We start from the raw sequence: 17242 nt of genomic DNA on the forward strand, positions 1-17242 counted from the left end.
AAAGTGCATTGTTTTGTGGTGATGGTGTATGGAAAGTGTACATACGGCAAATCGTTTGTTTTCATGTTATTGTTTTGCTCGTTTCCGGATTTGCTGAGTTAGCCCCGCCTACAGCGGCCGTAGCCAATAAAAACTCAATGTTTGGTGTTCGTCATATGACGTAATCGTGGTGGTAACACGAGGCAACGTTTTATCCAAACAATGGTATGACAATGGAATACTTACAGTCAGTCAATTACTTGATGGACATGGATTGCTTTTGTCATACTCAGAATTCCTCCAAAAATGTAAAGTTCCTGTGAAACCAAAAGACTGTGCTGTTATTTTTGATGCAATACCAAGTAAAGTTGTATCACTGTTGCGTAATTCTGTGGACTAACAGCCAAAGACAAGTGATGATGTTTTATTTATTGGTGATATTAACATTGTTAATAATAAATGTATTAATAAGTATATTAGAAATGTATTTAAAAAAGAATCATATACCATCTTCAACAGTCTTCTGGTCATCAAAATTTGAAAACATTGAGTAGAAAAAATGATTACTTACATAATTTTTATAAGTAATAACGTAAGACATCATTTAAAATTTTACACAGAATTTATCCTGTAAAAGAGTTATTTGAACGGTTTGGAGTGGAGAAGAGAAAACTTAGGATTTTTATGGTATTGTTAAAGAATCTGGCACTCTGTTTTTTCAATGTGTATACTCAAGACTATTTTGGATAGATGTTTCTAACTTTATTTCAGGGGCATTTGGTACACTAATACAAATTGGGTTATATGATGTCATATTTGCTTTAGTACAAGATGGAATTGATTCAAAAAGTACAACATATTTTCTTATACAACTGATACTATTACTTGGAAAAATGCCATAATCATGTCAAGAAATGGGCCAAGGCTAAGCCAAATTTTGAACATTTTTTAAAGGAGATTAAACAATACTACACTATTTAACATTAAAAACAGAAAAGCTAAAAAACATATGAAGCATTATGTAACTTTCAATTGATTGAATAAAAGTTTTATTTTTCATTTTTATCTTACCTTTATTTACCCCTGGCATCTGTTTATACTTTGTATTACTGAGATAATTTCTCTCATTTTATTTCATTTATTTTTATTTTGTTCATAATTGTTGAGAGATGTATTCTCTTGAACTATGTCTGCACATATTTACAATTAAAAAAAAGTTTTATCCAAACAATCCCTTCCAAGACATTTTTGAAAAGTTTTAAGTCAGATATAAATGCACTGGTATAAAGCTAGCCTGGTATAAAGGGTGGTTCTTTTTCTCAAAATGTGGACCTTTTTGCAGTTATTCACCTCATTTACAATGTATGAGATTTAAATACTGTATTTTAGTGACATTTTAAGCACTATTTTTAGCTGGATTAGCTTGTTGGATCATCATCATAATGACACATTTAATGTACCAAAATATTACCAAAAGATTTAGAATAAAGAAAAATAAATAGACTTAATTTAAAATTGAAAAATTATTACATTATAAATCATTAGAAAAAAATAAGAATCTGTTAAAGTTTTAAATTAAAAACTGCCTACAACTGCCTAAGCCTACAAACTGGCCAGAACATTCAACTGTCCTCAGTCAGAATTTGGCTGTTTGAATAATAAATAATTAAAACATAATAATAATAAATGAGCTTCACAATTTTTCTAGCCTCTCTTGTAATAAAAGTACATTTGATTTCCTTTTTTTTTGTATACATTTTCTCTTTCAGAAACGATGTGAAATGTAATATCTCTTGTTCTTGTGACATTGAGTTAATAAAGAAAAAAAAAAACAATTCTCCTCACACCTCCTTTATTTAGAATAATAGTAAAGTTCAAATAAATATTTATTCTTAGTAAAGACATCAATAGAGACATTAATCATCTTTTTAAACTTTTTGACAGTACCGGAAATTTACTATCATATGAACAATTCATGTCTGTTTACAATTATTCAACTTGATAAAAATCATATTTGCTATAATTCTCTGTCTGTTACCCCAAAATTATATTTAGAAGGTGCTGAGTTGAATAATGTACACATAATATTTTTCAGAAGCAAAATCACTCCTAGAGACACATTTTTTGCAACTCTATTATAGTTAATATGAATTGGAATAACTCCCATTCAAATACACTATTATTAATCAAATTAAGGAAATTCATTTTAAAATACTACAAACAATTTACCCAGTAAAATCTTCATTATCAAAGTATATTGAAATCTGTAGTTTCTAGACATCTGTCGTTTCTGGAATGCAGATAAAGAGAGCCTTTGACAGTTATTTTATGAATGCAACGTTGTAAACAATTTCTGGAAAGAACTAGCCAAATATAAGTTTTTAAAAGACAAAACTTAGCTATTGCTTTACATTAAAATATATTACTTTTTTTATGAAAACAAATCCAGCAAGCGTATTGTTAATCTCTTTATTTTATTGGTAAAATTTCACATACACAAACAGAAATTGCCAAGTCATCTTCCACAATAACTGTTTTTTGTATTGATTTTAATTGGTTTATTTCTACTGTGAAAATATTGAAAAGCAAAAAGTCTGAGATTTGTATTATTTATTATAAGTTTTTTTTATTCCTCTGTTAATTCTTAATTTTTCTTTTATATTATTTTATTTTTCACCATTGTTTTATTAGTTTTTTATGTTCACCTTTTAAGATGTTCATGATGGTTTGTGCCATAAAAAAGTATTATCCAAACAATCCTCTGAACCCAATACTTATATACTGATCCGTTAAGTATCAATGGTGTGAAAATTATATACATACCTACATAAATTTATTAACTTTTACATTAAAAAGTTAAGCAGAACCACCTTGTTGCCTAAATACAAACTTTTTTGGAGCACTTATTTGAGATTGAATGGAAAAAAGGTTAGAACTTAAATACTGTCTCACCATTCATTAATTCACTTTCTTTTAGTCCCTTTATTTATCAGGGGTCACCACAGCGGAATGAACCGCCAACTTATTCAGCACATTTTCACGCAATGGTTTTTGTTCTGGAAACATCCACACACACTTATTCACACTCATACACTACGGACCATTTTAGTCTACCCAATTCACCTGTACCGCATCTGTACAACCATTTTCATATGTTTTGGAGTTGCCCTCAATTGACAAATTTCTGAGCCAGTGTTTCTGATCCACTTATTCAAGCTATTAACATAAATCTAGACCAGTGGTCACCAAACTTGTTCCTGGAGGGCCGGTGTCCTGCAGATTTTAGCTTCAACCCTAATCAAACACACCTGAGCTAGCTCATCAAGGTCTTACTAAGTATACTGGAAACATTCAGGTGTGTTGAAGCAAGTTGGAGCTAAACCCTGCAGGAACACCACCCCTCCGAGATTGGTGACCCCTGATCTAGACCCTAACTTCTTGACAGCCCTTTTTAAAATAATATTGTTTTCTGGGTTTTCACCTTTAATGTGTAGGACAGTTGAAAGTATTGACAGGAAAGCATGGGGAGGGGAAGGATCAGCATAGGACTGCGAGGCGGGAATCAATCTCAGATCGCTGCGAGCACCGGAGTGCATGTGTCTCTGGTATTTCAGAAAGAGTCGACTTGACTTTTGCATCTCGCCAGGTTATTGCTTTTTCTACTCTTTTAGCAAGACGTGCCATTCTTATCAAATGGAAACAGGTAATTCCTCCATCACATGACTTGTGTGGATCAGAGAAATCTTTAGCTTCCTAAAACTTAAGAAATGAAGTTGTTGCAAATGCAGAGTGTACCAAGTCTTTATATAAATGATAGCCATTCTTATAATCGATATTTGCTTGTGATAGACTATTAATCACAGAAAGTTTATCTATAGAATTTAATTTAGAAATTAAACATATTTATATAATTTGTTATATAATACATGAGGGTATACATGGCCTAGCCATAATTATTACATGAGTCTTATGCTGTATATGCTAATATGACATGATTGTTCATGAAATGATGTAATTAACGAGTCTGCAACTTCACGTGTTCATGTAGCCTACATAATAGAAATGTAAATAGAAAACATTATTAATGTATTTATTTATATCATTATACATAATATATTTGTCTTAAATGCTAAATAATTTATAAACTAAACTTTGATTAATGTAGTACTATTAATAGTGAATCAAGTGTGAGTGAAGTGAATCAACTTGATGCTGTTCTCTCTGGTAAACTTCAGCACAACTGAAGCGCGACTGAAGGCGGGATACAGCCGTCTGTTTTGATTGGCTCTCGCTTAGTTCCCATGACGATTGACAGAATCGTGTTCTAGAGAAACTAAATATATACGCGATTTAATATTTTTTACGTTTGCAGTTTCGTTTTTGTCACTATTTATAAACAAAACAGCACACTATTTCTGGGAAAGCGCGACGAAATATTCAATTCTGTTGTAAATGTTGTAACCCTGCTATTTCCTTTTCCGTGGGATGGGCTTAAACGGCGCATGCGCGGAACAAGCAGCGCATAATTTTGGCTGTAATGGATGAAGTGAATTCTCTCTGAGTTAAGGGCCGTGGAGGGTTTTATATCCACGAACATCGCCCAATTTCTGGGTCTGGTTTCTTCCCAGAGCCGCTTAAGTGAACTGGAATCAATTTGAACACATAAATATGCGATCATTTCCGATGAACATGAAACTGCAGAGAGTTTACACTGAACATTAAAGCGAATATGTGAACAAGAAGCAAGCGGGTCAAGTTTTATTTTCAGTTATGTGGGACAATATCCCTACACAGCGAGCTTTACTGCTTCAGAGCTCAGAAACCGTGTGCAAGGAGAGCCACACGTCTGTTTAGACTTTGATATCGAGCAAGGATAAACAGTCTAAAACAAGGACAGCCTGTATTTTTCTTCTTTCTTTTTGTCTTTTCGGGGGACGCTAGCTTGGCTAAAGCTAGCCGAGAAGCGCGAGCGCAATGCGCTCCCTGAGGCACCCTGGAAACCGCCAGTGATGCCATCCTGAAGGACATATCGTTAAAAATCGTTTTTGTTTTGGTCTTTGCACTCTTGGATTTATTTTGACGCGATTTGAGGAGGCCACGGGACCGGGGATGAGTTGTGGATAACCTATGCGCATTCAATCGCGTGCGCATCTTTGTTTTGCTTCCCCATTACTCCTCCATCTGGCAAGATTTCACACTTTTACTCAACACTGAGCGATTTGTGCTGTTCATGTGCTGTCTTGACCGCATAGGTCCGCGTCTCCGGAGGACAGAGGTATGCCTGGATCAGACCGCCTGCATGGGACCAAGAGGAAGGCTGAATCGCTGTACCACCAACAGCTGCAGGCGGCCGCCGGGGATGGTCAGCCGCTGCAGCACGCGGGCTCCGGTAGGCATCTTACCAAGACGACGAGCTCCTCGTCCACTTCTTCTAAGCACAAACGAAACAAGTCCAAACACGAGGCCGAAACTGGCGCGTTGTGCGTTGTCTCCGCGCGTCCAGCAGCGGGCGCTATCAAGCCTCTGGTGGAGTACGACGACATCAGCTCGGATTCGGACACGTTCCTTGACTCCCCCGCCACCGGGAACCCGGTGGACACCAGAGACGCCGAACAGCTAGATCTGTCGGACTACGGTGAGGTGGTGGCGGGGGTCGCCAAAGAGAACCGGACTCATAAACGCAAGCGCTCCCGGAAGAAATCCAAAGACCGGCATCGGGTCAGGGAGTCTGCGGAAAGACCAGTAGGGGCCAAAAAGAGCATCAAGGACCGGGAGAGGGTGAGCAAAGAGAGCCGAAAGAAGGTTAAGGAGAGGGCTAGTCCAGTCGCGTGCCTTGCTGCTTCATCATCCAGACGCTCCGGTGAGACCGGTGCCAAAAAGCTCGGCGGCGGCGAATCGGTGTCCTCCAGCGCGGTGCAGTCAGCTGTCAGCCTGGGCAGCAGCGCCTCCTCCGCATCTTCCTCCATCAGTAAGGAAAGCGTGCGTTCATCCAAATCTCGCAAAGAAAAGAGAAGGAACGAGGAGTATGAGGAGGACCGGAGCCATCGAAAGGCCGCAAAGAGTCGCAAGTCTAGCCCTAAAGGGAAAAGCCAGTCCCGGAGGACCGTGGTGGACAGTCCTTCCGTTGCGGAGCTCGAGAACAGTTACTCCTCCAAACGCAAGGCCGCGAGCCCGAGCCCGTACAGAGAGCCGCCCAGGCGGAGCAGACAGAGGTCCGAGAGCCCCTACGGGAGAAGGAGGTCTTCCAGCCCTGAGAAGGATGGGAGTCCGTATGTGAGCAGAAAACACTCACCTGGAAGTCCTTACGCGAGCAGACGCTCACCCAGCAGCAGTCCAGTGTCCAGGTGTGTGCTCACTACATATTAAACGCACAGTTCACCCTAAAATTATAACGCTGTCATCATTTACTCACCTTTTACTTGTTTCAGGCCTTTGAGTGTCCTTCTTCTGTTAAACACTTAAAAAATAATTTTTGCTGTAACCATTGACTCCCATAGTATCTGTTTTTCCTAACATGGAAGTCTGTGGTTACAGGTAGGCATGGGCCGGTGTAAGATTCTGATGGTATGATAACCTTGGATAAAAAAATATCACTGTTTTATGGTTCGATTGTATTGTGATTACTGCTCTAAAATATATTATTTTTAAATGTCTTAGTAAAACAGGGCTTCTGCAGGTTTCCTCGCGTCAAATTTAAGACTTTAAAACCTTCCTTAATACCATTATGAATTCAATTTTAGACTTTCACATGGCAAAATGCTAATAACTTTCATTAATAACCAGTGAAATTTCTTTACTTACCATATTAAAATTCAGTTATTTCTTAGCCACACATTTTAAATAATGGTTCAAAACAAACAAATTCTGGTTCTTTACATATTTATTGTTATAACCTTTCTTTTAAAAGCTATAATAAACAAAATTTCTGTGCAACAAATTTATGCATCAAAACATGAAGAACTTTCAAACAAATTTTAATGTAAGCATGTAAGAAATACCATTAAACCATTGCTAAATGGTTAATAAATGTTAATTTTGTTAATCGTTTTGTTTAGATTGATTTGTTGATTGTCAATTGGCCATAGCTTTATATTGACAATTAGTGAAAATTAACACCTGTTTAAAAGTATTTAAGACCCACAACAGCATATTTGAGTCAATTAAATACTTTTTAAGAGCTTTCAGGACACCCTGAAAAAACTCAAACTTTTTCCTCTTTGAACATAATGGATTTTATTTTAAGAAACATTTATAATTTTTGGGGGCAGTAAATATGTCATGCTGAATAATGAAAATGATTCATGGACTTCTGCTGTCTTCATTAGTTTCAAAAACACTGATTTCTTTAGAATTTGAAACTGTTGTATATTTTCTTCTGCTGGAGATACTGTTGTCCTAAAAAAATTAAATAAAAAATTCTTTACATACCTTAGGAACGGTATAACAGAAAATTTTGGGGGTTTTAAAACCTTGTCTCCTCTAAACCGCGGTTTACCTTGAAAACGGTCATCATCCCATGCCTAGTTATAGATTTTCAGCATTCATCAAAATATTATCTTTTGTGTTCAGCAGAATAAAGAAATTCATAAAGGTTTAGAACCACTTGAGGGAGAGTAAATAGTGAGTCAATTTTTACATTTTGGGGGAACTTTCCCTTTAGTTCACACATCTGACAGCAGTATGTTGAGAGTTAAGATTGGCAGAAACTAGAAATGTCAATGCCAGTTCTGTGTTATATTGATCTTTTATATTGTTCTTTCATATCCTAAAATGACATTTAGAGAAGTGATCCAGCATTATTCAGTTGTAAAAACTTTTTGCTCGTAAGAAGCTATGAACTAAATCCAAAATAGCAGTGCATTGGTGTCTGAAATTAATATATAGTGAACATAAGTAGAAGATACATAATGTGGTTTAAAGTAAAGTTATTTACTTTTGTGCTCCGTAATGCTACATTTTAATATTTTTTTCTCAAAATGCAATTTTATTTTTAATGATTTTTTAAGTAACAGAGTTAGACATGGGCTGGTATAAGATTCTGACCGTATGATAACCTTGGATTAAAATATCACGGTATTGTGATCACTGCTCTTAAACATGCTATTTTAAAATATATGTATTTTTTTGAAAGATTTGAAATGTTTTGGAGCAGTCAACGTGTCAGGCTGAGTAATTCAAATGAATCAGACTTCTGCTGTCTTCATTAGTTTCAAAAACACAGATTTCTTCACGATTTAAAATGGCATCTTTGGACGTCTTTTCTGCTGGAGATTCTGTTGTCCTAAAAAAACAAAAAAGCAACTACATCTAACAAAAAAGCAAATAAAAAATACCTTACACTCACCATAGGAACGATATTACAGAAAGATTGGCGCTTTTAAAACCTTGACTTGTCCAAACCGCGGTATACCTTAAAAGGTTATCGTCCCATGCCGGAACAGAGTGTAACAGTGGGCTGTTTCTAGGCTACTTCTCATTTAAGATGACTGATACTTCTACATATTAGAATAAGGTGATCTGTTAGTATTTTCAGTGTTTATTTTTTAAAAAAAAAATTGACATCTAAATATAAAAAAATACAATGTTATTATTATTTTTTTTAAATAGCTTACTTCTGTCATGAATATTTATTTCATGACATATTTATAACCATTGAATATTTATTCAATTACCATATGATTGTCTGCATTAGGTTATTATTAGCATTTTTACTTAGTAGTTTTGCGTTTATAACAGCTCACAGGGTTGTAGCTTATCTTTTATAAGTAGTGGGCTTTTTATATTTATAGCATGATATTAATTTTAATGGAATTTGTTTAAGGGTGCTTTCACACCTACACCTTTGTTTCGGAACGTGTCTCGATTGCCCAGTTAGCGCGGTTCGATTGGCATATGTGAACAGGGCAATCGAGCTCTGTTCCGCGCCAAAGTAATCGCTCCGAGATCGCTTGAATGAGGTGGTCTCGGCTCGATTGAAACGAACCCTAGAGCGGTTCGATTGCAGTGAGAAAGCGATCCGATCCAAGTGCGGTTATATCACAGTGTTTTATGGATATGTAATAGGCTTACGGCCATATGAAGAGAGAATTATGAGTATGGCGGGAATTTTCGCGTGTCTCCGGATGCCCGCAAACGAGTGATGATCTTCCGGTAATCCTGCGTCTCCCTCCCAGTCCTCAAATAGGCATCGTCGCCCACCCTTCTCACCCCTCCCCACCGCATCTCTCCTCAGACACATCGCGTGCGCGCACCCTGTCAATCACCATCAAACCACCACCTCTCCTGATAGCTTAGCGGGACGCTGCAAAATAAACCCTGACCAATGTGAGGAGAGTTTACTCGCACGTGACTTGTTTTAGCTATTTTGGTCCGTTTAGAAACTTTGCAATGTGAAAGCGAACCGCTCCAAGAGCAAAGAGCAACAATGTAACATTTATAATCTCTGTTTCGGAACAACTGAATCGATTCACAGGTGTGAAAGCACCCTAAATGCAAGTCTGCATACTAAAACTTGATCGGCAATTTAACTTAGTATAACATTCTGACGATATGATAACCTTGGATAAAAATATCACAGTTTTACAGTATCACATTATTGTAATTAGTGCTCTGAAATATGTTGTTTTTGAATATCTGTACAAAACAACATTTTGTCCCATTGAACACAATATAATTTATTTTAAGAAACGTTTAAAATATTTTGGAACAGTATCTTTTGATATGGAGGGTCCTTTTTAGGAGATACTGTTGCCCTAAAAAACTAAAATAGTTGAAAAAACACGTAAATAAAAAAAGCTTGAAGATACATTACTAGGAACGTTATAACAAAGTTTTGGTGGTCTTAAAACCTTGACTTTTCCAAACTGCGGTAAACTTTAAAAACTGTTATCGTCCCATGCCTAGTACATACTAAAGAAGTTGCTTGTAAAAAGCTGTTTGTTACTCTTGGTAATCTATATTACAGGTCTAGAGCGCTGTGATTTCTTATATCTCAGTATCCTCACAAGAAGTCATGAACTTTGTCAAGTTATGCTTTAATAAATGAAAAAACTGCACACCAAATCTGATCACAACATGGATTAGTGTCTGAATATTAGTTGATTATAAGATTAGATATGATTAGATCATAATCAAATGTTGTTATATTTATATTTTATATCTTAAAGTCTTAAAGCCCTAAAATTCAGAAATCTTGAAATGGAATAAATAAATTTGGCAGAAAAAGTAACGTGGAATAAAAGATTGTTTATGATGATATAGGGCAGTGCAGATCTATATTTAGCTGGGCCTAACCTTGCAGGCTTTAATTAACCAATTACTGCTATCTGTGTAGTACAAACTGCACTTACTACAATCAGCTAGGATTTGAAAAATATTCCCTCAAGACATTTTTGCAGTTTTCATCATAGCAGTTTACCACCAATCGCTCATTTATGTGAGCAGTGATGGTCTGCATTTGAAAATTAGTGGTGAACATCCAAGCCTTTTTTTTGATCAAGACATATAAAGGGCAGAACCCATCGTTACCACTACAAGTCACAACATGTTTCATTCACAAAGCTGTCGTTTGTATGGGTTTTTCTTGTTGAATGACCCCTCCTTCAGAGATGAGACCTTTATCAATGTTTATGTTTTAAACTAGTGGAAAGAAGAGTGGAGATGCGTTGAAAAATAATAAATTGTATTTGAAGTGAGACATTTTAAGACTTGATTTGATCAAGTGATTTTTACAAGATGCAGGGGCGCCCCCAAGGGGTGGCCAGGGGTGGCCACGGCCACCCCTCGGTAAACTCTGGCCACCCCTGTGGCCACCCCTTTGGCCACCCCAATATAATTTTGCTGTTGACATTATGTACTTATAAATCCACAACATTTAAATAAATAAAATGCAGCCACTAAATTATTGTTGGTGTTACTGACGTAGCTGATTCATTGTCTCTCCCCCTTAGTGCTGGTTCAATGCTGAATGCTGGTGAAAGCAAACTGACGCATGCGCGCAGAAAACCATTCCCGCGCGCCTCACGCACTCCCGTGTGAATTCCGATTGGTTGTTTGCATGCACGCCGACAAAATACAGTACGCGCCGCTCATGCGTCGTGAAACGGAGTAACAGCCTTTTGTGCAGAGGTGAAAGTCGACTTAAGTTTATGTAATATGCTGATGATGATGATGATGTTACTTTCACTAAGCATGCCTTTAAAGCAGAAAGGAGGGATAATGAGTCAGGGAGGTAAGACTTCATAACATGATTTCTCAGCCATGATCTCGTCTAAGACCACAGATAATTCTATAATACATTTTTTGTATTCTTTAGAATTGTCATAATTAATTTTCATGCAAAAGGTTTCTCAAGTGATCTTGGCATATCACTCCAGTTGTTGTTTTCCAGTAATATTTAGGACTGATTTCTGTTATTTATTCAGAATAATAATTGTATAATAATATTAATTGTATTTATTTAAAATAATTATAAATAAATTGTTATATTTATTGAATAACAAATCTAACAATTCAAGGGAGGTGGGGTGTATAGGGTGGTTCGCCAAGGGTGTCATTTAAACTAGAACCGCCACTACCCTTCACGATCGTGGTTGACAGCACGCACACACCTTCAATAGACAGCAATGGCAATTTAATATTTACCTTAAGGTACAGTTTATCAATAGAAGAAGCTGCATTAATAAAATGGCTCAAAAAGTAATATGGATAAATGATATTATTAGGTATAGTGAGTGTGTATATAGTAATGCCTTTTTGGTTCAGTTTGATCATTTGTTTGGGTTATTAATAAACTCATTATTCTTTCATTCATTTTCTTTTCGGCTTAGTCCCTTTATTAATCCAGGGTCGCCACAGTTAAATGAACCGCCAACTTATCTAGCACATTTTTACACAGTGGATGCCCTTCCAGCAGCAACCCATCTCCGGGAATAATAAACTCATTAATCTTTATTAATTTTAGACATGGCATATACCATATGATGTACAATAAAAGCACGTAATATATGAAAAGTGTTTTTAAACTAAACATAGATTTTTATTTGGTTTGCACATGTACTTTCTGAATTACTTCAATGAATAAATAGCAATATTTCAAGAAGAATTAATTAAATGAATAAAAACTACAATATTACATTTACCAAAAACAAAAATATAACATTACACTTAATTCATTATTTATTTGTGTGCCACCCCAAGATTTGGTGCGGCCTCTTCTGGCCACCCCTAAGAAAGTTTTCTGGGGGCGCCACTGACTAGATGTCGTATTGGACATATGAGCAATATCACACCAGTAGCAGTGCGATATGGCTGTATATCAGCACTGCTGGGAGGCGTGCCTTAGCATTCCACCAGTGCTGATATAACACACATGTACATGTAGCCTCTTGTTAGAAAGTAATTCCGTCATTCCCAGTTCATAATAGTCATAGTCATAATAGTATGTTTTAGGATGCAGATGCATCATTTGCTTCTGTTACTTTCTCCTTTGTTTTTTTGCGCTTCTCTTGCGTTTGTTCGTTTCGGACAGGATCGGATATCAAAGCAATTCAATGATCTTGTGCATATTATTTATATGAGCTCAAAAAGTTTGTCATTTCAAATATAGACGAGATTGCGAGCCCTCTGGACAAAGTGAAAACGTTCGCACTTTTAGACGGGCTCATAAAACAACAACAGGGCACTGCAAATTTTGTTCTTCTTGTCTTTTTGGCTGTTTATCAAGAGTGCAACAAGGTTTGTTTGAGCTCGGGTCCACCATGGCTTGTTCTATGTATATATTATTACGATGTATTACAATTAGGGTTGTAACGGTATGAATTTTTTATGGTATGATAATCGTCTAAAACAATACCACGGTTTGACGGTTTCGCGGTATACGGTATGTTACAAATGTTACAAAATAATAGAACAGTGAAGCAAATTTGACTTTTTCCAAATAATATATTTTCAGTTACTATAAACAACACCACTAACAATGAACAAATAAAAAAATAATAAAATAATAAATAATGTGTCAAAGTCCAAATAAAGTCCAAATAAACATGGTGCAAATCCTCAGTAAAAAAATAGATATAAATATTTACTATACTATAAATAGTTACATAACGAAACTAGATTCAATATGGACCATCCTTAGGTTTTATGTGCCAGCATGGATATGGTTGTCTGTGGATATGGATTTGGATATGGTTGTCTGCAATGCAGACAAACAGCTGCACCTTCATTTGCGTCTTTTGAAAACAGCAAGAGCAGCAGTTCGTCTTTGCTGTGTCACTGTTTTGTCATGTTTCTGTGCTGCTGTGCATGCAAAAGTACTTAGTATGAGAATTATTTCATGCAAATTTTTTTTTTTTATGTTTTATTTAGCCGCGCATAAATGTATGCCTATCTCTCATTCCGTGTTGTTCAAAACGCTCGTTGTTGGTCCACAAACAAAAGCGAAACCTATGCTTATTGGTTGTGATATAGCGAGTTTGAACCAATCTGGGCATGGAGGAGGGACAATGCATCAATATATCATGTCTGGTTTGTCCGGAGACACAGTGACGAGCGTTTCTTTGTCCAATCAGCGTTGTCAAATTTTGATGACGTAACCAAACTGATTCCGGAGCCTCTGAAAGTCCGCGAATGTTATGTGATACAGCACTGGAAAGCTGAGATTCTCTTCTTTATGCCAATCTTTGGATTGTATGAATCGGATCAGCGGATCAAAAGTTATTAAACATTTAAGAGCAATACTTATTTTTAGCCGCGGGCGGCTGTCTCGGTCTTTAAGGGTTAAAACCGTTGATATGCAATTGTTCATGGTATGATAATCGTGCACGTTCAAATCGTGGTAGACCGTCATACCGGTATATTGTTACAACCCTAATTACAATGTTTCGGCTGTGTATTTAAAACATGGCGGTTCCTTTGTTTTCATTCTGGCTTGTTGCTCAAGTGAACGATGTATCTTTTTAAACCAATAGCATTCAGCTGCACGTCTAGCTCCACCTTTTGGTACCCTTGGTACCCTTTGCAAATGATGCCGAAAAAGTGTTACGCCTTTTGACAGTGGAAACGGCCATATAAGCATACCAAACCGTACCGTAGTGTACCACTTAGTGGAAACAAGCCATTAGCCACACCCAGTACCTCAGACAGATCTAATCTGAGGCTGCGTCCGAAACCGCATACTTCCATACTATATAGTACGCTAAAATCAGTATGCGAGCCGAGTAGTATGTCCGAATTCATAGAATTCGAAAATCAGTAGGCGAGAAGTATCCCGCTGCGCTATCCCATAGTGCCCCGTGAGAGAATTCATGAATGGAAGTGAGGCGACGCAACTGATGCAGGTATGTCATGTGACCATGACAAAATGGCGGATGTAGTACGTCCGAATTCCATTCATACTTTTCACATTCATACTGTATAGAACGTACTTTTCTAACGGCGAGTAGTACGTTTAAATTCAAATGCAGTACCTACTGAGTAGTAGGCGGTTCCGGACACAGCCTGAGAATTTAACTGAAAGCAAACAGGAAGTGCATTTTTAGATTTAAATAAAATATTACTAAAGCAAACATTTCATTTTTATTGTATTTTTATTTTCTTAATGACCTGCACAGATGAATTGTTCTTCACAAAACTAGCAATGTGAGCTAACAAAATCAATATGGTTAGTTTTGATTTAATGTGTACTTTTTAAAGTTGTTATACACAAGCACCGTTATCCTGCAGTTATATAGTAAATAGGTCATGTCATTGTGTACATGTTCAATGAAGTGTATTAAGTATTATCTAATATTATTTGTGTATTGTTTATTATTTGATAGCTGATTTGAAAGCATTTCTCTTCTCCTCCGCAGGACATCTCTGCGTGCCCGGAGCCGTTCTCCTCACTACTCCTCGTCCCGCCGTTCCACGTCCCATTCTCGCTCAAAGAAACATTCGTTATATTCCGGCGGGGCCAGCGGAGCCTCCTCTCACAGTAGTCGACCTGGCAGCCGGTCGCCTTCATCTTCACGTTTGCCCATCACCTCCAGCCTCGGAGCCGAACTCACAAGAAGAAAGCAGGAACGTCAGGCAGCTGCTGCCAAGAACTCTCCTGCTCTCCAACCAAACACGTCCAATGTGACAAACACACCAGTGAAAAACACTGATCCACCGCCACTGGAGACAGCAGCAGCAGCAGCGGCGCCCCCTGAGCCTCAAAGACCGCCCTCTCCACCTGCAATCACTGTGGCTGTGGAGGAGCCTGCTGCGCTTCCTCCTCCACCTCTCCCATTATCCAGTCCTCCTCCGCTGCCTCTAACGTCTCCTCCGCCTCTTCCAGCCAGCTCTCCTCCTCCTCCTCCTCTGTCTTCTCCTCCTCCTCTTCCTCTGAACAGTCCTCCGCCGGCTCCTCCACCTTTAGCGCCTGCACCGGCTCTTTCTTCACGGCCGAAAAGCCCCGCACAGAAGCCCGCGAAAAGTCCTGCGCACCAGATGAAGACCTCCACGCTTCCTCCTCTTCCCCTGCCGCCGGCTCTTCTGGGAGACTGCAGGGACAGGTGAGTGCTGAAAACACACACTTCATAGGGAAACTACTGTCTGTATGCAAGTTTTCCACAAATGAGAAATAGTACCACACGGATTAACTTGCTTTATTCTGAAATAAGCACTGACATCACCTCATTTTGTCTTATTAAGGCAGTTATTATCCTAAATGATTATTTAGATGCTTTTTTTTTTTGGTGATTTGTGTCATATTTGATCTTGTTTTCATTTCTGCACATGGACTGTTTTAACAGGCTGTATTTATTAGGTACAGGGCAATATGAGTAGCCTCCAGTTTGTTGGTGTAGTAATTCACACTTAAGCCCCGGTCAGATCACATGATTTTTATTGTCTTTTACGAAAGTCTCTATGTCAGATTATGCAAATTATTATTTTTTTCTTGATAAAATCTTGACTTGTCATTAGAGCCGCACAATTAATCGTTAAAAGATGGCGATCTCGATTCGACCCCCTAGACCACAGGTGTCAAACTCGGTTCCAAAAGGGCCGCAGCTCTGCACAGTTTAGTTCCAACCCTAATTAAACACACCTGATCAAACTAATTGAGTCCTTCAGGCTTGTTTGAAACCTACAGGTAAGTGTGTTGGAGCAGGGTTGGAACTAAACTGTGCAGGGCTTCGGCCCTCCAGGAATTGAGTTTGACACCCTTGCCCTAGACCAGGGGTCTCAAACTCAATTTACCTGGGGGCCGCAGGAGGCAAAGTCTGGGTGAGGCTGGGCCGCATAAGGGATTTCTCAAAAAAAGTCCTCAAATGTCATTATTAACAGTTTTAATTATTTCTTCTGAACATGAAGTGTCCTGAACATTAATAAAACATTGAGTGAAGATTATGAACAGTTCTTCTGAACATGGCATCTTTTGCCTACTTCTTGCTGCCAGAGACTTGACAGCGCTTCTTCTCACAAATCTGAACCACATTTGTCTTTAGAGCGGAAGCAGTTGAGACCCTCAGTATGGCTTGAAGATGATCATTTAGTCTAGACCTGTACTTTGACTTATTGAAGTCCTAGGGAAAAAAGTGGGGGAACTAACTCAAAACTTCCATTCCCTCACCTAAAAAAAAGGCGTATATATGTATAAATAAAACACCCCCACCCCACTCCAGTCACATCAGTCTGTACCAGTCTGTATCTACCTATAATATCAATATATATAAGATGCAGGGCAGGCACGTGCACACATAGGGCTCAACCTGTGCAGAGCACATCCCCTTTTTAGTCTTGCATAGAAAGTGCCCTTCCAAAATGATCAAAAGTGCCCCCGCGACGCGACACACCCTCGGTCCCGCCCTTCAGTAGGCGCGCGATAACACCGTTCTTGAGTATGCGCGCGACAACACAGCTGATCAGAACGCGCGCGACAACGCGCATTGAGTGACAAGCGCGCTGTGTACGGATAGAATCAGCGGAGCGGGGAGCACTCTCTCTCCCCGCTCCGCTGATTCTGTCAGAGTACAGCGGTCGGCGCGGGCCACAAAATATTGCACTGAGGGCCGCAAATGGCCCGCGGGCCGCGAGTTTAAGACCCCTGCCCTAGACGATCTTAATCCAGCATTTCTACGATTCTGCCAATCATATTTTCGAGTTCAGGAGAGAAGAAAAGGCGGCTGCACGAGTCTTTTCATTGTTTCACATACGTTGCTCAGTGACATTGACACCTCCAAATGATGTTGAATGAGTCACTTAATGTATTTATAAGGTATAATTCATCAAAAAATGT

The 17242-nt window shown here is 38.2% G+C and overlaps 1 protein-coding gene across 2 annotated transcripts in view; it reads left to right on the top strand.

Moving 5' to 3' along the window:
* Positions 1 to 4499: 4499 nt before the first annotated feature.
* The window catches only part of cdk12 (cyclin dependent kinase 12), a 49164-nt gene continuing 36421 nt past the window's right edge, over positions 4500 to 17242 (top strand). For both annotated transcript variants that reach the window (XR_012394877.1, XM_003200531.7), the window contains exons 1-2: positions 4500 to 6323; positions 14832 to 15515. Coding sequence is in view for 1 of the 2 variants with exons in the window: in XM_003200531.7 (XP_003200579.2) it covers positions 5257 to 6323; positions 14832 to 15515 (1751 nt within the window). In the remaining variant the exon portion in view is untranslated. The remainder of the gene's footprint in view (positions 6324 to 14831; positions 15516 to 17242) is intronic.

This window comes from Danio rerio, chromosome 19 (genome assembly GCF_049306965.1).
Source record: "Danio rerio strain Tuebingen ecotype United States chromosome 19, GRCz12tu, whole genome shotgun sequence".
NCBI lineage: Eukaryota > Metazoa > Chordata > Actinopteri > Cypriniformes > Danionidae > Danio > Danio rerio.